Consider the following 23,985-nt stretch of genomic DNA (forward strand, 5'->3'; position numbering starts at 1 on the left):
AACTGGACGGACTGGACCTGGACTACCGCAGGCTTTTATCGATGTTAATGATGGAAGCAAAAAGACAAATAAATTTTTTTTTCATTCTTTACTTAAAAAATGGCCAAGTCGAAACACGTGGAATTACATGGAGAGGACATGAGGGGATGGAGAGAAGAGACGAGGTGAGGAGTAGAAATGACCCATAAAAATAAAAAAACCTTCTGTAATGAAATGTAACTCTTTGAGATGTCAGTCGTTTTGATGACGAGTGCTAGAAGCTTTGGGCCTAAAAGAGATTTATTATTTATTATTTATTATTTTGATAAACAACACAGATCATTTAATTGTCGTGATTATGGATTATGTTGCAGATGGTTAGTGTACCGTCTGTGAATAACAGATAATAAAGACACCCTGACCTTATCGTACACACTCTGGGTGTTCCTCCACGTTTTGATGCATGTTTTTTCAGGATTGTAAACCATTTAGACCGGTGTTGTTTATCATACTGATATAATTTGTTTAAATAAAACAAATATAAATATGTTTATTACAGACTGATATAAATTCTCAGACTCTCTCACTGCCGAGGCTTCATCAGCAACAGACAGCATCAAAATCCTCAGCCGTCAAATTAGACCTCCAGAAATATTTTGATTTTATAGCTGAGATCTTAAATACAAAGTAGAGACTAATCGAAGGAGTTCAGCTGTTATATTAGTAGCAGCTCAGAGACATCAGGTCCTTAATCCTGCTTGAAGAGCTCAGTGTGGTTTCATATTAAAAATAAAAGGGTTAAATAAGAAAGGTGCTTCGCTGTGGTGAGGGAAGGTTTCAGCTATATGGAGAGCAGTGCTGGGGGGCGTTACCTTTTACAGTAACTAATTACATCACAAAATGACTGTCATTCAAAAGTAATCAGTTACATTACAGCGTTACTTTCTGATAAAAGTTACTAGTTCGAGTAGTTCGAGTTTTCCACTGCAAGGCAAGTTTATTTGTATAGCACATTTCATACACGATGGTGATTCAAAGTGCTTTACATGAAAGAGAAGAAAATAATCACAGCAATAAAACTTTTAAATTTGATTTAAAATAAAAATAAAAACAGTTTGCAATAAACCTTTAAACTAATGAAAATTTAATTTAAAATAAAAATAGAAAACTAATTAAAACAAATTAAAATTTTATTTAAAATAAAAATAAAAACAGTTTGCATTAAAACTTTAAACTAATTTTTTTTTTTAAATAAAAATAGAAAACTAACTAAAACAAATTAAAATTTTATTTAAAATTAAAACAAAACAGTTTAAAGAAAACTTTTAAATTTGATTTAAAATAAAAATAAAAACAGTTTGCAATAAAACTTTAAACTAATTAAAATTTAATTTAAAATAAAAATAGAAAACTAATTAAAACTAATTAAAATTTTATTTAAAATAAAAATAAAACAGTTTAAAGAAAACTTTTAAATTTGATTTAAAATAAAAATAAAAACAGTTTGCAATAAAACTTTAAACTAATTAAAATTTTATTTAAAATAAATATAGAAAACTAATTAAAACAAATTAAAATTTAATTTAAAATAAAAATAAAACAGTTTAAAGAAAACTTTTAAATTTGATTTAAAATAAAAATTAAAACAGTTTGCAATAAAACTTTAAACTAATTAAAATTTTATTTAAAATAAAAATAGAAAACTAACTAAAACAAATTAAAATTTTATTTAAAATAAAAATAAAAGTTTAAAATATTAGATAAACATAAAATAGTACAGTCAGTTCGGACGTAGCACAGTGCTCATTTAATAAATGCACAGCTGAACAGATGAGTTTTAAGTCTAGATTTAAATGTGACTAATGTTTTATCACATCTGATCTCTTCTGGAAGCTGGTTCCAACTGCAGGCAGCGTAATGGCTAAAGGCGGACTCCCCTTGTTTTGTGTGAACCCTTGGTATTTCTAACTGACTCGATCCTAACGATCTGAGAATCTGTTAGGATTATATTCAGTGAGCATATCTGTAATGTATTTAGGTCCCAGGCCATTAAGTTATTTATAAACAAGTAAAAGTACTTTAAAATCCATCCTAAATGTTACAGGAAGCCAGTGTAAGGACCTGAGGACTGGTGTGATGTGATCAGATTTTCTGGTTCTAGTCAGAATCCTGGCAGCAGCGTTCTGGATGAGCTGCACCTGTCTAATGGTCTTCTTGGGAAGGCCGGTGAGGAGACCATTACAATAATCCACCCTGCTGGTGATAAAGGCATGGACTAGTTTCTCCAAGTCTTGATTTGAGACAAAACATCTAATTCTTGCAATGTTTTTGAGATGATAGTATGCTGATTTAGTTACTGCTTTGACATGACTACTGAAACTAAGGTCTGTCTCCAGAATCACCCCAGTGAAGGTATGCATTCACCTTCAGAACTTCATCTTTGTTTCCAAATGCAATGACTTCAGTTTTCTCCTTGTTTAATTGAAGGAAATTATGGCACATCCAACTGTTAATTTCATCAATGCATTTGCAGAAAGAGTCTATGGGGCTGTAGTCATCTGGAGATAAGGCTAGGTAAAGCTAGATATAGTGGATTTTAAGTTTCGTCTTCCGCCACATCCACTCAGCTTTTCGACATCGTCTTTTCATACTCTAAACTGCTGGTAGTTTTCTCCATGGTGATTTCTGTCTGCCCGTCTTTCGGACCTTTTCCGGAGCAAAATATCATCAATAACATTTCAAACTTTTGAGTTAAAGGAATGAAGGAGAAGATCAACAGAGTCTGCGGAAATGCTGGGTGTTAAAGACATAGCCTTCATAATGATATAGCCTTCATAAAGATATAGCCTTCATAAAGTTATAGCCTTGTGTTCTCATTAATGCATCTCTTCCTGACAGACACAGATCTAGAGTCAGTGGTAACAGATCAATATATTGAATAAAATACAGAAGTAATCAGATAGTGCTACGTCCTTTATAATAATGGATGAGATGTTTAGACCCTTACTGATGAGTCAGTCTAGAGTGTGTCAACGATTATGTGTTCGCCCGTGCGCATGCTAAATCAGGTCAAAAGTGTTTAAAACACTTATCATGTCTTTTGTAATATTGATCTCTACATTATCAATGTGAATATTAAAGTCCCCTGTTATAGCAAAACAGTCAAACTCGGAGGAAATCATCGATAGCAGTTCGGTGAACTCTTCAATAAAGTGTGGAGAGTATTTTGCAGAAGATGAAAACTCCTTTGTGATTCCTCATGCATGTTGTTTTAGTCGAGACTTTTATAATTATTCTACCATCATCACTCAGTCAAGTTCAGCCCATAATCTGTTAACAGCAGGAATAACAGAGGGGGGTGGGTTATCGGGACAGGGGCGGGGCTTGTTAGATAGGGGCGGGGCTTGCTGTGTTAGGTGATGATAAGGTATTTAATTAATTCATTTATGTATATTTATGCAAGAGATACAACACCAGTGTTTATTCCGTTCACGTCCAATCTGTTTAGTTTTTTTATGGTTTTATGTAAACCCTTCCTGAAGTATTTATGACGTCTGTGTGGCTTCACACATCACTGCCTGAGTGACTCTGCAGATGGAGCTCGGCTTCAGATTTTAATTTCCATTTCAATTTTTCAGACAGCGCTGGCAGATAAATTATTCACCTAGAGTAGCTCAGGCTTGGCGCATGAAATCATCAAAGCAGCAAAACCATCTACACACACACACACACACACACACAAATCTTTAACTGTATTAATGTACTTTATTAGACAGTTTTAATGTAATAATATTATTGTGATAAATGATGTTTACAGTCTGAACCCCAGTGGCAGTGTTTAGACACGGCCTTAACACTGAGGTATTGAGGTGGTGTTTAATGAGTTCACTTCTCTAAGCACTGACTTACTAAATATAGTTTAAGTAAAAAGAATCATGGATTTATATCTTTAGTAAAACCCAAATGTCCCCACAGTGACGGTTTTACGCGGATCACGAAGGAAAACTGCAGCTGAAACGGGTTTCCTTTGGCCTTATTATTAGGGTTAGATCGTGTGTGTGTGTGTGTGTGTGTGTTGTGTCTCCTGTAGATCAATCATCTACCTTTCTGTCTATTTTCCCGTCCCTCCCCAAGGCAGCGTCTCATTTTTGTCTTTTCTGTCTGAAAATTTTTAATTTCACACTCCATTATTATTCTCACTTCCCTTCCTCCTGCCGTTCTCTAATCACATGCTTCTGTGTGTGTGTGTGTGTGTGTGTGTGTGTGGTGTATGTGTCCCATTTTATTTAGTTTACTCATCTTCACATATTCCAGTTTGACATCCAAAATGTTCTGTTTTTATTTGACTTCTCTTTATATCCTCATTTCTGTTTAAATAAATGCCATAAGATGTTTGAAGAGCACTTTAGCACGACTGACTCTCCATTTAACCTCTAAAAGTCATGTTTAAAAATAAGATGAAAGTCTAAGTCTCAGAGCTTCTACAGTCTGAGTCCACATTAGGTTCTCCACTCAGATGTTAGTGGACGTACTGACTGAGAGCAGTGAGCATCTGTCTGGATCTCATTAGTGTTCAGTTCCATTAACAGCTGCTCCACCTGAACTCTTTACTCCAGTTATCATCCACTTTTTAGTATTTTAGTTCACAGCACCAGTCAACAGGTATTTTGATGTTTTTAGGGAATTCAGTAATTAAATAACATCAACATCAACACTAACAGTCGGTTGTTTATTATAAGACATGAAGGTCTGGTGTTCCGGACCAGGTTTCACAAGAACAGTATCGTGTGGAGTGTGTTAGTAAAACCCATCGAGCTCCATGATGATGAAACTGTCTCTCATGAAGACCAACACTGAGCTCTGCTGCAGAGGAGAAGTTCATTTAGAGTCACCAGCCTCAGAAATCACCAATTAACAACCAGCAGCTCAGATTAGAGCCGTTATGAAGCTTTACAGAGCAGAAGAAGCAGATAAACATCTCAATATCAACTGTTCAGAGGAGATTAGTCTGTGTTTGGGTTGTTTTACAGTGTAGAGAGAAATAAACATCAGGGACGAGCGTGGGATTAGAAGGGGTGTACAAACTTTTGTTTATGTATCCATCCATCCAGCTTCTTCTGCCTACCCGTGTCTGGGTCGTGGGGCATCAGTGTAAGCAGAGCTTAGAGACATCCTTCTCCCTCACCGTCTCCTCCGTCTCTCCCGTCTCTTAGGGACACTAAGACGCCCCCAGGACAACCTAGAGGAAGCTCGTGTCCACAGCTTGTAACATCCTCGTCCTGTCGGTCACCATGGGGGGGCGTGTTTCTGTATAAGTGGAAAATCCTTAATGGAAAACACTCGTCTTCTGTGAGTACCATGTGATCGTACTGTATGTGAAAAACACGTGAAGGCGCATGACATTGCCGTGACATTGTGCACGTGACAGGAGGTGAAGCATGTGCTAAAAAACATCAGAAAAAAATAAATCACATGGGAAACACACGAGAGAAATAAACCTGTAATAAATAAATAAATAAATAAATCACATCTAATGAGCAGAACTGGACACCAGCTGTGTGGACGGGGACGTCTTCTCACTGCTTCATACTGATTTGTATTTCACAAACACACACACACACACACACACACACACACCTATAAATCAGGAAATCACTCAGAGCTCATTAGGATCTCATCCACCTGATCATCTCAGAAAGTTCTTCACCTGAACTCTGGAACATCAACTCCACAGATGTTCTTGTATTAAGGATCGATCATACGGAGTGTTCCTGAAGCCGAGCACTAAACAGGATGTGTAACATTAGTAATGCAGCAGGAAATCTTTATCTCTAGGGCAAAAAAGAGAGAATATTCTGTAAAAGATCATTTTTCAGACAAATAAACCAAAAGTAAAACTTCTGTGTTTTGCTGCACACTACATTTCACTACATTTCGTACTGTGTATGTTTGTGTATGTGACAAATAAAATTTAAATTTTGAATTTGAATTTGCACGAAAGAAGAAGCAGCTGATTAGAACTCAGATGAGCCAAAGCTGCAGGAGGTTCACACACTTACACACACACACACACACACACACACACTGTTCCTGAGACTGTATTTTAAGCAAACGCTCGTCACACCAGTTATTGACTTTGTTTCATGAATTACAGTTTACTGTTTTTAAAGTATTGTGGCGTGGGCGGGGTTTTGACTGGCTACCATCATGCTTTGCGGTAGGGATTGTTTTGTGTTCACCCTGTTGGGAAAAGGTGTTTGGGTTAGTGACTTCGGCCAGGGATGTGTGTGTGTGTTAGATGTGTGTTTTTAAGGAGATTGAATGTGCCAGTATTGTGATTTCGTGCTACTACAAAATAAACTACTCCCAGCCATTTGCATTGGGCAGCAAGGAAGCTCACCCGTCTCTCCAAGTGCCTGCTTAGCGGTGAAAAACGCTAGAAGTGGGATGGAGAGAAGCGGGTTGGAGCGCACCCCGGAGGAAATCCGAGTAGGCCGCCGAGTAGCAGAGCGGCTGAGGAGGAAGAAAACTCTCCCTGACGGGGCCAGCACGAGCAAAGAGCGGCGACCGGAACGGAGCGGCACGCTTCAGGTTCCGGCGCTGGATTTTGGAGGGGATTCCTCCAGTGACGCAGGGCAGGAGCAAGCTGCCTACAACGGCGCCGTCGAGCCCCACGCGTTCCTCGCCCAAGTGGAGCTAGCCGCCGACTACGTGGGCTGGTCCCCGGCGGAAACTGCCGTCCGGGTGGCCCTCTCGCTGGAAGGTGACGCGCTCCGGGCGTTGGAGGACCTCCAGCCTGATGAGCTGGGCGAAGCTGGGGGCGTTTGCTATGGACTTGAGATTTCTCGCGCGCCGGGGCTACCCGGAATTTGAGCATGCCCAGCAGGAAGAGCTAGCTCATCGCGCGTTCCTTCTGGGAATCCGGCCGTTGCGGCTGCGCGAGCACATCCTGGTTAGTGGCACCGGCTTCCCTCTCTGAGGCGCTGCGCGAGGCTGAGCGCACCGAGCCCATCATGGCTGAACACCACGGCGGAAGAGCCGGGTGATCTCGCTCGGTAGGTGAACCTAGCCGGGGACAGGGCCCCTCGGACTACCGCTGCAACATTCTCAGGCCTGAGGACAGCGTACCCCAGCAGCCGTTAAACTAGCTTTGGGGGGCGCCGAGGGGAAGCCGCCTCCCACAGCCGTTTTTGTTTCCCCAACTGCTGGATTTAACTTCCAGTCGGGACGTTTAGGAAATCGCGCGGGTGTGTACGTGAACTGTGGCCTGGACGACGTTTCGCTGCGGGCGCTCGTGGACACCGGCTCTACAGTTTCGCTGCTGCGCTGGGGATTATTGGAGTGTGGCGAGCGCGGTTGTATGCTGCCGGTTGTATTTGAACATTTGCACCGTGTCGGGGAGTTATCTGAAGATACGGGCCTGTCGCACAGTGCGAATACAAGTAGGTGCAATCATTCTTTCTCATCCATTCTTTGTGGCAGACATCGAGGATGATTGTATCTTGGGATTAGACATTTTGCAAAGGTGGGGTGCGGTACTGAATCTCGCGGACGGGACTCGGGTTAGCTAGGTTGCTAGTGCCCAAAGCACATTAGCTAAACGGGCTATCGCTGAGCAGAAGCTGCATGAGATGGCCGACTCGGGCGTCATAGAGCCAGCGTCTGGACCGTGGTCTTCGCCGGTTGTGCTTGTGCGTAAGAGGGACGAATCGTGGCGGTTTTGTGTGGATTACCGGCGGTTAAATGAGGTAACTCGCAAAGATTCTTATCCGTTACCGCGAATAGATGATGCGCTTGAACACATTGCGGGCCGCGGAAGCACGTCCTAAAACGGCGTTCTCGATCGGACAAGGGCAATGGCAATTTCGGCACATGCCATTTGGCCTATGTAACGCTCCAGCTACGTTCGACCGCTTGATGGAGAAAGTATAGATATGGCAGATATTCCTCGCAACCGGTGTGTCGTTTACTTAGACGATTTACTGGTGCACGGCAAGGAATTTGAGGTCGCACTCGTCCAGCGGGCGAACTTGCGGCTCAATCCCAAAAAGTGTCAGCTGTTGCGGCTAGAGACCGTATTTTTGGGACATGTGATTAGCGCCCAAGGAACCTTTGGCGCACCTTTCTCTGGTTAGCCTCGTACTATCGCCGGTTCATAAAGGATTTTGCCACAATCGCCAGCCCGCTGCACGGGCTCACGAGAAAGAACCAGCCGTTTCACTGGGACTGAAAGCACGCGCAAGCGTTCACCCAGGTACGGGAAGCTCTGGTCTCGTCGCCCGTTCTCGAATATCTCGGACTGATCACGCTTCGTTAGTGTTGCTGCTTAGCTTTAAAGAGCCTGAAGGGCAGTTAGCGCGCTGGCTCGAGCGGTTGCAAGATTACGATTTTATCGTTCAGCACCGAGCGAGGAAACTGCATGCTAACGCTGATGCTTTATCCCGCCGACCATGCAGCAACAAACGTTGTCGGTACTGCGAGAGGGTGGAAGCGGCGGGTGATTGCGACGTCGAGCACTCTCCGAACCCCATGAGTCAGAACAGTCTTCCTGCGCAGTCCTCCGGAGCCCCCGTCGGTAACCAACCGTCCGAGCCGGCGTGCAGCCGAGTTACTGCGTTGCCTAAGCCATCGCCTATAGTCGTTGTGCCTGTGCCACAGCTGGACTGTGAACAGCTAATCGCCGAGCAGGAGAAGGATCCGGCGCTGCAGCAGGTACTAGGTTGGGTTAAAGGAGTATACCGCGGTCGCCCACCTGGGCCTAGAGGTAAAAGCGCTCCATTCGCAGTTCGACAGACTATCGTTGCGGGGGAGCCTACTCTATCGCCACTGGGAACGGCCGTTCGGCGCTGGCGAGTATTAGGGATGGTCCATGGGCACGCGGGCGCGGGACACTTCGGTGTAACGAAAACTTTGCGGCGGCTGCGCGCTCGTTTCTACTGGCCGGGCTGTCACACTGATAACGAACTCTTTGTGCACAGATGCGAGGTCTGCACGGCAAAGAAGGGCCCTACCCAGCGCTCGCGAGCACCCCTGCAAGACTTTCGGGTGGGGGCGCCTATGGAGCGTATGGACGTGGACATTCTCGGGCCGTTTCCCATTTCCGATCGCGGGAACCGGTATGTGCTGGTGGCCATGGACTACTTCACCAAGTGGCCGGAGGCGTTTGCTGTTCCTGACCAGAGCGCTTCCACCACGGCTCGAGTGCTGGTGGGTGAGGTGTTCAGCCGTTTTGGCGCCCCGGAGCAGTATCACAGCGATTAGGGGCGTAACTTCGAGGTGGAGGTGTTTGCGGTGGTGTGCGAGCGCCTCGGGGTGAAAAAGACCCGCACCATGCCCCTCCACCCACAGAGCGACGGCCTCGTGGAGCGTTTCAACCGGACACTCACCACCCAGCTCGCCGTGCTTACCAGCGCCCGGCAGACATTATTCATATTTTAATTTTAAATTTTAAAATGAGTTTTATTTGATTTGATAAACTAGACCTGAGAAAGTTCAAATTGCTCAAAAATTTTTTATTTATTTAATTTAATTGAAAACGACACTTATTGTGTGTTGAGTAAAAAAATGTTTTTTTTGTTAAATAAAATTCATTACAATTTTAACTTAAATTTTTTATTATTTATAATTCTGAGTTTCTGTCTGCACCGTCAGACATTTCTACAAAACATTCCTTTTCTTTTTTTCTTTCACTAGACTGTTTTTTTTTGTTGCCAGTATATTGAATATTGTATGTTGAAATGTTTGCTCTGGCTGTCAGATGTATATTGATCTGCCTCTGTTGTTCTGGTGTTGTTAAAAATCAATATAATATAATATAATATAATATAATATAATATAATATAATATAATATAATATAATATAATAAATAAGGTCAGGCAGTCTGGTGGTCACCCGAAACTCCAGGGATGTCCTCATGACATGTCTGTTTGTTCTTCAACCTGTTCAGGGTCTTGTAAGGTAGATCATTTTTTATATTCTAAAAGTTTTGACTGATGTGGTCACAACCATAAAACGTCAACACTGTATCTCTTAAATTGTGTTTAATTTGTGGTTTTGTAAAATGTATTAATTTCAAACACATTAAAGAGATTTGTAGCAAATTCTGTAAACACTAACTGGCTCCCACATAGATTAGTTGAATGTGCTCAGTCCTTTATCACATGTAGAATAGGATTTAAAAATAATTACAGTAAAAATACTGAAAAACCAAGATGGCGCCGGTGAGGTCGGCTGCCGTCACGACTGCTCCGACCACCTTTTCTTTGTTTTTGTTTTTTAAGTTAGTTTTTAGCGTTTTAAAACCAGTCAAATTACCACCATGGAGTACATTAGTTATGATAGAGACACTCTTGTTTCTATTGGTATACAATGTACTCACAATTCGACGTTTTTAACTCCGGATCCGAGCTGGCCGAGTGAGATCCTGAGGGACAACAAAGGTCGCGACGCGAAGCGGTGGCCCCGAGGGAAACGAGCCGGCGTCAGGAACAGGTTGAGAACCCGTGCACACCGCACACCTCTGCCTAGCATCCTGCTCGCCAACGTCCAGTGACTGGAAAACAAGCTTGATGACCTCAGGGCCAGGATAAAGTTCCAGAGAGACATTCGGGACTGCAATCTCCTCTGCTTCACCGAGACATGGCTGAACCCAGCGGTACCGGACCACGCCATCCAGCCGGCCGAGTTCTTCTCGGTTCACCGCATGGACAGGACACGGGACTCGGGGAAGTCAAGGGGAGGCGGCGTGTGTTTAATGGTGAACAGCAGCTGGTGCAACAGCGCGAGCGTTGTTCCTCTCACACGCTCCTGCACACCAAACATGGAACTACTGTCCATCATGTGTCGTCCTTTTTATCTACCTCGGGAGTTTACATCGGTCATAATCAGCGCCGTTTATATTCCACCACAAGCGGACACGGACACTGCCTTATGGGAGCTGCATGAGGCACTCACACAGCACCAGACACAACACCGGGACGCTGCGCTTATTGGCTACAAGGCACAATCTCGTCCACCGTTTGGTAAATCCGACCACGCCGCCATCTTCCTTATGCCAAAGGAAGATGGAAGTTCCGGTTCAGAGGGAGGTCGCGCGCTGGACGGACCAATCGGTGGCTGCGTTACAGGACGCACTTGATGACGCAGACTGGGACATGTTCAGAAACAGCTCCGATGGTGATGTCAGCGTGTTTATGGAAGCGGTTGTGGGATTCATCGGGAAACTAGCGGATGATACCGTGGAAAAAAAGACTATTAAAATGTTTCCCAACCAGAAGCCGTGGGTGGATAAAACCATCCGCGACGCTCTGAAATCTCGCACCGCTGCCTACAACACGGGACTCGCGTCGGGGGACATGGAACCGTACAAGGCTGCGTCATACATCGTCCAGAAGGCGGTGAAAGAGGCGAAGCAGCGCTATGGGAGGAAACTAGAGTCACAGCTCCAACAGAGTGACTCTAGGAGCCTGTGGCAGGGATTAAGGACAATTACTGATTATAAAGCACCAACATCCGGTATGACGAACGCGGACGTGACTCTGATAGACGAGCTGAACACTTTCTATGCTCGCTTCGAGGCTGCAGCTAAAGACGCTAGCGATGCTAATGCTAACGGCTGCAGACAGGAAGTCACTGCCAGCACCGGAAGCGCGTTCATCATCACCGAGCATGACGTGAGGAGAGCCTCCAAGAAAGTGAACACCAGGAAAGCAGCAGGACCAGACGGCATCTCAGGCCGTATCCTCAGAGCCTGCGCAGACCAGCTAGCACCTGTGTTCACTGAGATATTCAACACCTCTTTATCTCAGTCGGTGATCCCCACATGCTTCAAGAGTCCATCATTGTTCCTGTCCCAAAGAAACCACATCCTGCTTCTCTTAATGACTATCGCCCTGTAGCCCTCACTTCAGTAGTGATAAAGTGCTTTGAACGCCTGGTCAGAGACTTCATCATTTCTTTACTACCAGACACACTGGACCCACTACAGTTTGCATACCGTCCAAACCGTTCCACAAACGATGCAATCTCACATCTCCTCCATACATCTCTCACTCACCTGGACACTCGGAGGGGGAATTATGTGAAAATGCTCTTCATCGACTACAGCTCTGCATTTAATACCATAATTCCCTCCACACTTACCACCAAGCTGGAGCACCTGGGACTCAGCTCATCCATGTGTCAGTGGATCTCCAGTTTTCTGACTGGCAGACCACAGGCAGTAAGGATGGGCGGTCATGTCTCAGCCTCCATCACTCTCAGTACTGGAGCCTCCCAGGGTTGTGTTCTGAGCCCCCTGCTGTACTCTCTGTACACCTATGACTGCGTGGCCACTACCAACTCCACCACCGTCATCAAGTTTGCTGACGACACTGTTGTGGTGGGCCTGATCACCAACAACGATGAGACAGCCTACCTGGAGGAGGTTGGAAATCTGGAGAACTGGTGCCAAAGAAACAATCTCCTCCTGAACGTCAGCAAGACAAAGGAGCTGATAGTGGACTTTAGTACAAAGCAGGTGAGGAACTACCAGACCCCCATCATTAACAGGAGCCCAGTGGAGAGAGTGGACAGCTTCAGATACCTCGATGTTCACATCACGCAGGACCTGGCATGGTCCTGTCACATCAACACAGTGGTAAAAAAGGCCCGGCAGCGTCTCTACCACCTCAGACGCTTAAGAGACTTTAGACTGCCCTCCAAGGTGCTCAGGAATTTCTACTCCTGCACCATAGAGAGCATACTGACGGGAAACATCACGACCTGGTTCGGGAACAGCACCATGCAGGACAGACGAGCTCTACAGAGGGTGGTGCGATCAGCTGAGCGCATCATCCGCACCGAGCTCCCTGACCTGCACTCGATCTACAGCAAGCGGTGCTGGACCAAGGCCAGGAAGGTCGTGAAGGACCTCAGCCACCCCAACAATGGACTGTTCACTCTGTTGTGGTCTGGGAAGCGATTCTGCTCCCTGAGGGCCAATACAGAGAGACTGAGGAGGAGCTTCTTCCCACAGGCGATAAGGTCTCTCAACCACACCACTATGCAGAATTAACACAATATTTTCACAATTTTTACAATCAATCAATCAATCTTTATACATACATGGACACTATGGACAACTCCATGCACATCTACACTACATGTTTACGTTTACATTCTGGACCATTGCACAAAGACACTTTAATAACCATTGCACAAAGTCACTTTTTCTATGCATATTTGCACACCATTATATTTCTATTTTTACAGTACATTTCTATTTTTAGTTCTATTTTTCCTAGTTAAATTTTATTTTATTTATTTTTTTATTTAAATTTTCTATCGTATTTCTTTTATTCATATTTATTACTATTTAAGCTTCAATTTTCTTTTTAAGGTCACTGGCAGTCGTGTAAGCATTTCACTACATTTCGTACTGTGTATGACTGTGTATGTGACAAATAAAAAATTTGAATTGAATTGAAAATAGATGGTGTTTAATGAAGAGATTATCAATGACATTTGAGGAGCATAAATATAGGAATAATCGAATGAATCGAATAAATCTATGGCAAAACAGCAGCTGTGAGTGGAAGAGTGAAAAAGATGGAATACGGAAAAGAGAAAGAAGAAAGAGAAGAGAGAAGATTTATACAGACCCTGAACGGAGTGATATAGAAGGAAAGGTGGAAAAGCAGGATAAAAAAGGCAAAATACAAAACATACTGTAATTGATCTGAATGAAAAAGAAAAGAGGCTTAAAAGAACGGCTTGGAAACGTTAAGGGAGAAAAACAGCATTGGCTGAGTTCACTGTGTTTCTCCAGATAAAATCTAGATCAATTTAAGAGTTAGAGGAGCTCATGGATGTGTAATGTAGAAGAAATCACTGACACGGAGTCCAAAAGTGCATGAAGTCCAGTGATGAGGCATGAAAGTCACATCTTAAATCTCACTCACTCACTCACTCACTCAGTGTCTCTGTACAGAGGAGGAGAAAGGGACAGGAGATTCCAGGGACAGGAGACTCACAGCCACAGCACCATCTCTCTCTGTCTCTGTCTCCTTCAACCCCCCCCCCCCCCCCCCCCCCCCATCCATCCACATAACCCCCCCCCCCCACACACACACACACAGGGGGATGTCGTTGTCAGATCTCTCTCTCTCTCTCGCAGAAACATTCTGCTCATCTTCACCAGAGACGGAGACGCGTCTTTGTCTGTTCCTTTAATGTAATAATTAAAGCTGACTTCTGCATTAGTGAAAGATCTTAAACACAAAACTTTAATTACATGATAAAGCTGCAGGATCACTTGGATGAGAACCTCAGGTAAGTCACGTTCTGGTTTACACACACACACACACACACACACAGTAGTCCTTCCGATGCTCACATTTATATTCAGTTGCTTTTTCTATTTTTATGACAGAAAAAAGCATTAAGGAAGTTAATTTAAGAATGTAATTATAATTTTAATTGGCCACACATTAAATCTAAGCTGCAGCGGGCCGGCTCTTCTGCACCGCCCACATCCCTGGAAACAATCTTTAATTTGACATAAACTAAAATTAATTAGTAGCAAAAAATGTACATGAACTTGATGTTTTGTGTTTATACAGTGTGTGTGTGTGTGTGTATATATATATATATATATATATATATATATATATATATATATATATTCAGGTTTATTATCCCGTGTTAATGTTTCATGTGTGTGTTAGTGGTTTTATTGTTCAGAGGAGTTTTGATTTGTCTGTGAGTTCATACAGTTCACATCATGTGTTTATTTACAGATGTTTTACAATAAACACATTATTGTTGTTGTATACACAGATGTGGACATGTCCAAATATTTCACATTGTAGTTGATATGATTAATGTGTTGGTGTGTGTTAAATAGGATAATAGACCATGTGTGAGAATATAAAGAATATAAAACATACAGAGTAACATAACGGGTGTGACGTGTGACCTACAGTCCTGTAGTGTGAAATTCCATAAGGTTGTGTTTTTCATCTGGAGGACAGAAAGCAATTTACACACACACACACACACACACACACACACACCTGTATGTATGTATTGTTCATTCTTATTGTTTATTACTATATTTAATTTGTGTGTGTGTGCACATGAAGGACGTTCAAGTCAAACCGGGACTGTAATGAACTGTTTCAGGTAAATAAAGGTATATAAGTGATTTCCAGAATTTCCAGAAGCCTTCAGTCACGGTGCGTTGATGAGACTCTTAGCCGCAGTCAGACTGTCTATGGTGCAAACGCGTCCCCTGTACAGTCCTGACCTCACTCCAAGACATTTCCACATGTTTGGGCTGTTCAAGGAGTTCCTGGGAGGCCGGTGTTTTAGATGTGTATGAAGCAGACAGTCCTGTCATGACTCTGGCGTACTGAGAAAACCTGTCCAAGCTCTAGTGAGACACTGGGATCAGTGTATTAGTGTATCAGGGGATTATATAGAGACATAAAGGGAGTGTTTACTCTCAGGACTGAGTTCTGTTATTCCGTACAATTACAAGTCCCGCTTTGACTCGAACATCTCCTTACACATGTACACATTTATATAAAATAAATATAATTGTTTATTAGATAATTATTAGAAATAGATAATTTATTTCAAAATTATTGTACATTTTTATTAAAAATACATTTTGTTCTATTTCATACTATATGAGGATGAAAATCTTTTTTATCTCATTACATTAAATTAGAGCTCAGTACGATTATGTGACCAATGGACGTCTTCAGTTTTATCAACGGTTCCTCCGAGGTCCCGGCCGGTGGTGCCCCTGACCCCCCTAACGACTCACTGTCCCGTCCATTACTGCACCTGGGGGACAGCACCAAGCACCTGGGGGTTCAAGTCATCCTGATTCTGGCCTACAGCACCATCATCCTCCTGGGTGTGGTGGGAAACTCCCTGGTTATCTACATCGTGTACAAGTTTAAAACTCTCCGCACCGTCACAAACTTCTTCATCGCCAACCTGGCAGTAGCGGACCTGCTGGTCAACACGTTGTGTCTCCCCTTCACTCTGGCCTACACGTTACTCGGCCGGTGGAAGTTCGGTCGCGTGCTTTGCTTCGCTTTGCCGTACGCGCAGGGTCTCGCCGTCCATGTCTCGACTGTGACCCTAAATGTAATCGCACTCGATCGCCACAGGTGCATTATTCATCACCTGGAGACACGCCTATCAAAAGACACCTGCTTTCTGGTCATCGCTCTCACCTGGGCTATAAGCGCTGTCCTGGCAAGTCCACTCGCCATCTTCAGGGAGTATGGGATTGTTGATCTCTCTCCAGGTGAGTCCATCGAGGTGTGTGGAGAGAAGTGGCCGGGTAGCAGCACAGACGGCACTCTGTACTCGTGAGTAAACCTCACACACTGACACACACTTCCAGCACTTTCACTCTGACCAACAGTCCAGCGCAGGGAGATAGCTCAGGGGTAGCTCAGTGGTTAAGGCATTGGACTACTGTTCGGAAGATCCCGGGTTCAAACCCCACAACCACCAAGTTGCCACTGTTGGGCCCTTGAGCGCGGCCCTTAACCCTCAACTGCTCAGATGTGTAATGAGATAAAAATGTAAGTCGCTCTAGATAAGAGAGTCTGCCAAATGCCTAAATGTAAATGTAAACACGACCTCACTGTAGCTTCACTCGCCACCGGTCTGTAGAACAGATCTAAACCGGGTTGGTGATGTTTCTCCACGCAGCACCGACACTGACCTGCTCCGGAGACTTGGGAGACTCCATCACATGTTCAGCACATCTGTAGTGTGGAATAACTCTATGTACCTGTTTCTTTAATCTGTGATCTGATTCAATAAGAGAAGTTCAGACTCAGTGTTGGTGAGTCAGCGTATTCAGGTTATTAACTACACCGCTGTCATTTAAAAAGGGTTTTAAAACTCTTTGGGAAACTTCGTCCAAATGTCATTAATTATTAATCAGACAGCGAGAAGTAGATTTAAATTTCAGATCTCAAAATTTCATCGAGATTCAGGATGTTCTGTCTGTTGGAATTTACATCGAATCGTCCACTAATGAACTGATACGCACACACACTAACACACACCAACACACACCAACACACACCAACACACACTAACACACATCAACACACATCAACGCACACCAACACACATCAACACGCATCAACACACACTCAACACACACTAACACACATCAACACGCATCAACACACATCAACACGCATCAACACACACATCAACACACATCAACACACACCAACACACACCAACACACACTAACACACATCAACACACATCAACGCACACCAACGCACACTAACACGCATCAACACACACTAACACACATCAACACACACTAACACACACCAACACGCATCAACACACACTAACACACATCAACACACATCAACACACATCAACACACACCAACACACACTAACACACACCAACACACACTAACACACACTAACACACACCAACACACACTAACACACACTAACACACACTAACACACACTAACACACACTAACACACACTAACACACACCAACACACACTAACACACACCAACACACACCAACACACATCAACACACTAACACACACTAACACACACTAACACACATCAACACACATCAACACACACTAACACACATCAACGCACACTAACGCACACCAACGCACATCAACGCACACCAACGCACACACTAACGCACACCAACACACACACTAACGCACACCAACACACACTAACACACACACCAACACACACGGACACACAAATGCACACTAACACACACTAACACACACACTAAAGCACAGCAACACACACTGACACACACTAATAAATGTGAAGTATATCTGACCAATCTGATTATAATTGCAATAACACGGCACGCCCATCTGACTTTAGAAAGGTAAACACTAGTTTACTAGAGGACACTAGAGTCAGACATTTTATCTAAATCTTTATCTTAATGTAATTCTCTCTGACTGATCCTCGATTCGAGTGATAAATAAATGATGGACTTTTGTACAGTATTTCTTTACTTAATAATATAATTACAGTATGTGATATTTAATTAGATTTATGTCTTCTGTATTGTTCTACTATGTGGAAAACAAACAAATTAGGGAACAAAGTGTGTACAGACATTTCACTGGTCTTGTGGAAATTGTCCCTATATTCATATTATCTGATTGACACGATGTAAATTTCGATTGTTCATCATAGACGTTTCTTTTAATGTATTTTTCTCTTTAGCGTGTCCATGCTGCTGATTCAGTACGTGTTTCCACTTGCTGTCATTTCTTTCGCGTACATTCGGATCTGGAGTAAACTCCGTAACCACGTGACCCCGGCCGGACACAGCGACTCCCATCACCGGCGCCGTAAGACCACTAAGATGCTGGTCACCATGGTACATAACACTGATTAGTCCTCATGGTGTATAATACACTTATCTAATAGCACACAAGATCAAAAATGTTCCATAAAGTAGAACAGAAATGTAAAATAAATAAGAAAATATAAACAGATTTATAGATAATAAATAAAAACCATTAGAATCTTTTTAAAACACATTCTCTCACATTATTACTCAGTTTAAAAATTAGCGTTAGGGTTAGGGTTAGGGTTCAGGATTTCAATCAGAGCCGTACTTAAGTGTAAAGTTAATTCCACACACTCCCACAGTGAGGGTCAAACAGGTTAGTGACGTTAATAATGGTGTGTTGTGTTTCCAGCAGTGTAGCGTGAAGTAATGATGGTGCTTTACAGACGCTGTTATGAGAAACAGTGATCGAATGGATTTATTGGGGTTTGGAGAGGGCCTGCGTGTCTGTAACAGTATTGTTGTCCCGGTGCAGGTCGTGGTCTTCGCGGTGAGCTGGCTGCCCTTCCACGCCTTCCAGCTAGCGATCGACATTGACAGCAGTGTCCTGGTGATGCGAGACTTCAAGCTTTTGTACACAGTTTTCCACATCGTGGCCATGTGCTCCACCTTCGCCAACCCGCTCCTCTACGGCTGGATGAACAGGAACTACCGGAGTGCCTTCCTGGCAGTGTTTAGATGTGAGGACCAACTCGGTTCAGGACACCCTGAGCGTCACGTCGCCGTGATGGTTCACACCAAAAAGGCTCTTAAGGTCCATAACGTTCTCACAAAACACCTGAATGGCACAAAAGTTTGAAATAAACTAAAAATATTACATTTTGCACTCTGGGATGATCTGCACGTGACTCCATCATCAGGAGCTTCAGTCCTTTAGAATCTGACTGAGACAGACACAAAGAATGTCTTTAGTACAATGATTTTAAAAATGTTAATATTTTCTTCACAGTGTTCCTTTTATTGCATGGCTTAGTGTGTAACTTGTGAGAATCAGTGGCACTGAACATGCTTTAGGGCATTGGACTAATGATCAGAAGGTCCCAGATCTCAAAAACCCCACAACCTCCAGGTTACACCTGTTGGGTCCATGAGTCAGGCTCTTAACCCCTCAACTGCTCAGATGTGTGATAAAATAAAAATGTGAGTCACTCTGAAGAACAAAGAGTTGCGGAACTTCACTACCCATCAGCCCCAGCAAGTCTCATGACACTCATCAGTCACTCTTACCTGCATCTTGTTTAACTGCTCAATTCATATTTTATGTGTGTTTGCTTTTAATAATCGTTATTGTCCCAAAGCAGCTTCACATCATCAAAAGAATTATTAAAATTTGTATGAAACCTTGAGAGGAACCAGACTGAGAAGGGAACCCATCCTCATCTGGGTGATAACGGATAGAAGGGATTGATCGGCACTTATACTGTGTGTCAGAAGGCTGGAAGTTCAGTATAACAGGAGATGTGGAGAAGTTCATATGGAGTCCAGTTGGTTATTGGAGACTCAGGTAGACTGTAGGAAACTCCAGTCCTGAACTATCGAGCGACTGCAGCCACAAGTCCTCAGAGAAACAGTTGAAGTGGAACCGTCCCCAATCACCACACGGCGCGTCCAAGTGATGAGATCTCCAACCAGAAGAGGGACATCAGGACGAGTCAGACAGGTCCAGGGGACAGAGGGGGTCTGGATCACTGGCGGCTCAGGAGAGACAAAGAGATGTGTAGAGAGAGAGAGAGAGGGAGTGATGGAGAGAGAGAGAACAGAACAGTTAGTTATGGTAACTCTGTGACAAACATTATCACTTAAGTCTTGGTTTTCAGTGACTGATGGCTTCTCTTGTGATTGTAGCGTGTTGTAGCGTGTTGTAGTGTGTGTAATTGTGTGTAATTGTGTATAAGTGTGTGTGCCACAGTATCGCTGTAGTCTGGATGATTTTGGCTCCACGGGTCTTATAGACCAACTTTGTTTCACTTTGTGGTAATTTTTCTGTACTTTATGTAATAAATAAGTAATCATCCATAACAGAGAAGTAGAACCTGCAGTAGAACACACACCTGATTATTTATTTGTTTGTTAATTTTTGTTTGTTTGTTTGTAATATATAAATGTAATCAACGTAATGCTACTTACAGTATTCCTGTGTTGTTTCACGTGTGTTTAAATTGTATTGAAAATGTGATATAGATGGTGAATATATTGTAGATGTACTGAGGTGCATGTTATTTCCAGATGTTTCTACTGTGTATTTTTTACGTTAGTCCACACACTACCTGCACTCCATTAAAGTAAATCAACACTAAAGAAATGTTATTAAATAAAGTCACTACATTTCACACAAAATTTATTTTCCTTCTGGTTTTTCCAGTGTTTCATTATAACGCAATATGGTGTAATATCAATAAGTGTATTGTTTACATCAGAAACTCATAAACAGTGAGATAAACCCTCATGAGTCGTGCATGAAAACGTTAAATATGAATAAGTTTATGGGTTCGAATTTCCCCTGCGATAGAGAATAGAGATGAGATTGACCTCCACACTGCAGGATTGATCTGTTTGACTGAAACGGCTCGCAGGAGATGAGAAATTGATATTTAATTAGAAGTATTGGTTTCTGAGTGCTTTCTTATTCGATTTGTTCTGTTGTTTCAGAAGAGAGCTGATGTGAAGCACTTACTGAGGATTCAGCACTCGGTCAGAAACACACTAAATAAAGATATAAAGGAGATAAAGTCCTCTGACTGATAATGGCGTGACTCTCACACCGAGGGAGAAGCAGTGGTGCCCTGAATGTGCCCGGGTTACCAGGGTGGGCCTGGATATGCCAGGGTGTAGAATTTTGTTCCAGGGGGTGTCTGTGCTGCCTACAGTAATCCTGCACACATACACACACACACACACACACACAATTTAAAATATTTCTGATTTGGCTTGATCTTTCCAACATGTCTTGCACTGATGAGAAAGTTCATGCATTTGCTGGATGATTCAAGTCAAGACACACCCATATGGAAATGTTTATTAAAAAACACCTGTGATTCTTATATGTTCCAACAGAATATTGTAAGGGACATATATGTTGCAAAAACCACATATGCAAAATGCATAGTATTTATGTATTTTCAGTCATAAATGTTATCTATGTCCTACACATGACTAAAGCCTTATTGATTTTTATGATGCTAAACAGTGTGCTTTAGTTTTCTAAATTGGATTCTTCTCCACTGGTAAGAAACCTTCACTCTGTCTCTCCTTCATCTGTGTCTTCCTGACCCTATCATCCCTCCCAGACCCAGACTCCTTCTCCTCTCTACCACTAGAGACTGCGACTGAAACTTTCCTCTCCTCTCTCCTCATCAATAGATCTCCTTTGCCCGCTGTCATCTAAACCAAGGAAGACATTTTGTCCTGCTCCTTGGCTATCTGATGTACTGCACAACAACAGGAGAGAATTAAGAACTGCAGAGAGAAGATGGAAGAAATCGCAACTTCTCATCTCATCTCTTAACAGACTCTTCTCTCCAAATTCTCATATGATGTGACTTCTGCCAAAACCACCTTCTTCAGAGAAAAGCTGGAAGCCTCTGCACATGATCCTGACAAACTCCACAACATTTTCTCCACACTACTTAACCCACCGACTCCTCCTGCCCCTTCCTCTCTGACTGCTGACGATTTTGCCACATTCTACGATGGGAAGATTGCAGCAATCCGCCAGTCCTTCGCTCCCAACCAAACTCCTACAGCAGAACCTCAGGACCTTCCCTTCCCTCCCTTAGCAGAATTCTCCAACCTGTCATCTGATGAGGTTCAGCAGATCATCTCGTCATCTAACCCCACCACCTGTTCATTAGACCCAATCCCTTCCACAATGCTCCAGGCCATCTCACAAGACCTCCTTCCCCTCACCACAACCATCATTAAAAATTCCATATCATCTGGTCATGTTCCTGCTGCTTTTAAGAAGTCAAGGGTTATTCCCATCCTCAAGAAACCCTGCCTGGACCCATCAGAAGTTAACAATTATCGCCCCGTATCACTTCTCTCTTTTATTTCCAAAATTCTTGAAAGAACAACCTTAATGATCCCAACCAATCTGGATTCAAAGTGGCACATTCTACAGAGACTGCCCTTCTGTCAGTCACTGAGAAGCTCCATGCTGCTAGATCTGCTAAACTATCATCTGTCCTCATCCTCCCGGACCTGTCAGCTGCATTTGACACACACAAGATTCTAACCAAGATTCTATTACCACAAGATTCTATTATCTATTCTTACAAGCCTTGGAATTTGTGAAACAGCGTGGCAATGGTTTGCTTCTTACCTAGAAGATAGGTCATATGAGGTAACATGGAGGGGATCTACATCTGCCCCATGTAGACTCTCTACTGGTGTCCTGCAGGGCTCAGTACTTGGTCCTCTTCTGTTCTCCCTCTATACCTCTTGGTAAGGTCATATCATCGCATGGATTTCATACCATTGTTATGCAGATGACACCCAACTTACTCTCTCCTTTCCTCCCTCTGACACTCAGGTTTCCACCCGGATCTCAGCATGTCTGGCAGACATCTCATCCTGGATGACTGCTCATCAGCTGAAGCTCAATCTCAGTAAAACAGAACTGTTGTTTATCCCTTGTGACTCATCCCCATGTCAAGACCTTGTGATATCCCTGGACAACAACCAAATCACTCCTTCAACCACTGCCTGTAATCTTGGGGTAACTGTGGACAATCATCTGTCATTTTCCCCACACATCGCTAACCTTACTTGCTCTTGTAGATTTCTTCTTTACAATATCAGAAGAATTCGCCCATTTCTTTCTTCACAGGCTACTCAGGTGCTTGTTCAGTCCCTTGTTATTTCAAGACTGGACTACTGCAACTCACTTCTGGCAGGCCTGCCTCTGTCTACGATTCGTCCTCTGCAACTGATCCAGAATGCAGCAGCACGTCTCGTTTTTAACCTTCCCAAGTTCTCCCACACCACCCCACTCCTCCGCTCCCTGCACTGGCTTCCTGTAGCTGCCCGCATTAAATTGAAAACGCTGATGCTTGCCTACAAAGCTAAAAATGGCCCAGCACCCACTTACCTCTCTGCTCTAATCACACCACGCACTGCACCATGTTCCCTCCGATCCACCAGCACTGCTCGCCTCATTCCATCTCTCAGGGATCGAGGGCGGCATTCATCCAGGCTCTTTTTTGTTCTGGCACCTAGGTGGTGGAATGAACTTCCTCTAGATGTCCGTACATCAGAGACTTTGACTATCTTTAAACGACGACTCAAGACGCATCTGTTTCTCCAGTACTTAAACTAACCCTCCCCCCCACAAAAAAAACCCTCTTCCCAGTTGTGTTGGACTAATGGCACTTAGTTATAAACCGAGTTAACCCAGTGTAAGTATGTATCCAATGATGTAAACTTTAAAGCACATTTTGTAAGTCGCTCTGGATAAGAGTGTCTGCCAAACGCCTAAATGTAAATGTATTTAGGGTATTTTGTTTCTCCTGGGCAAAGTTCTGTTCCCTTTCAAAAGCTACACTCGATGCTGCGCGAAAGCGCTATGGGAAACGATTCCTCGTGACCGGTTGTGAAGCACGTGTGTGTCAAACACGCCA

At 43.3% G+C, this 23,985-nt stretch overlaps 1 protein-coding gene across 1 annotated transcript; it reads left to right on the plus strand.

The window, feature by feature from the left end:
- Positions 1-15,715: 15,715 nt before the first annotated feature.
- On the plus strand, positions 15,716-19,166 carry npy2rl (neuropeptide Y receptor Y2, like). The gene is made up of 3 exons (XM_053476803.1): positions 15,716-16,347; positions 18,238-18,394; positions 18,843-19,166. Exons 1-3 carry the CDS (start codon positions 15,716-15,718, stop codon positions 19,164-19,166), a joined length of 1,113 nt encoding a protein of 370 aa, XP_053332778.1.
- Positions 19,167-23,985: the final 4,819 nt, after the last annotated feature.

The sequence above is a fragment of the Clarias gariepinus genome, chromosome 18, assembly GCF_024256425.1.
Source record: "Clarias gariepinus isolate MV-2021 ecotype Netherlands chromosome 18, CGAR_prim_01v2, whole genome shotgun sequence".
NCBI lineage: Eukaryota > Metazoa > Chordata > Actinopteri > Siluriformes > Clariidae > Clarias > Clarias gariepinus.

Excerpts from the sequence above, each read along its gene's own strand:
- npy2rl (XM_053476803.1), top strand. The coding sequence starts at position 15,716 with ATGGACGTCTTCAGTTTTATCAACGGTTCCTCCGAGGTCCCGGCCGGT. Across the intron at positions 16,348-18,237 it reads ACAGACGGCACTCTGTACTC|CGTGTCCATGCTGCTGATTC; the intron begins GTGAGTAAACCT and ends TTTTCTCTTTAG. Across the intron at positions 18,395-18,842 it reads CTAAGATGCTGGTCACCATG|GTCGTGGTCTTCGCGGTGAG; the intron begins GTACATAACACT and ends GTCCCGGTGCAG.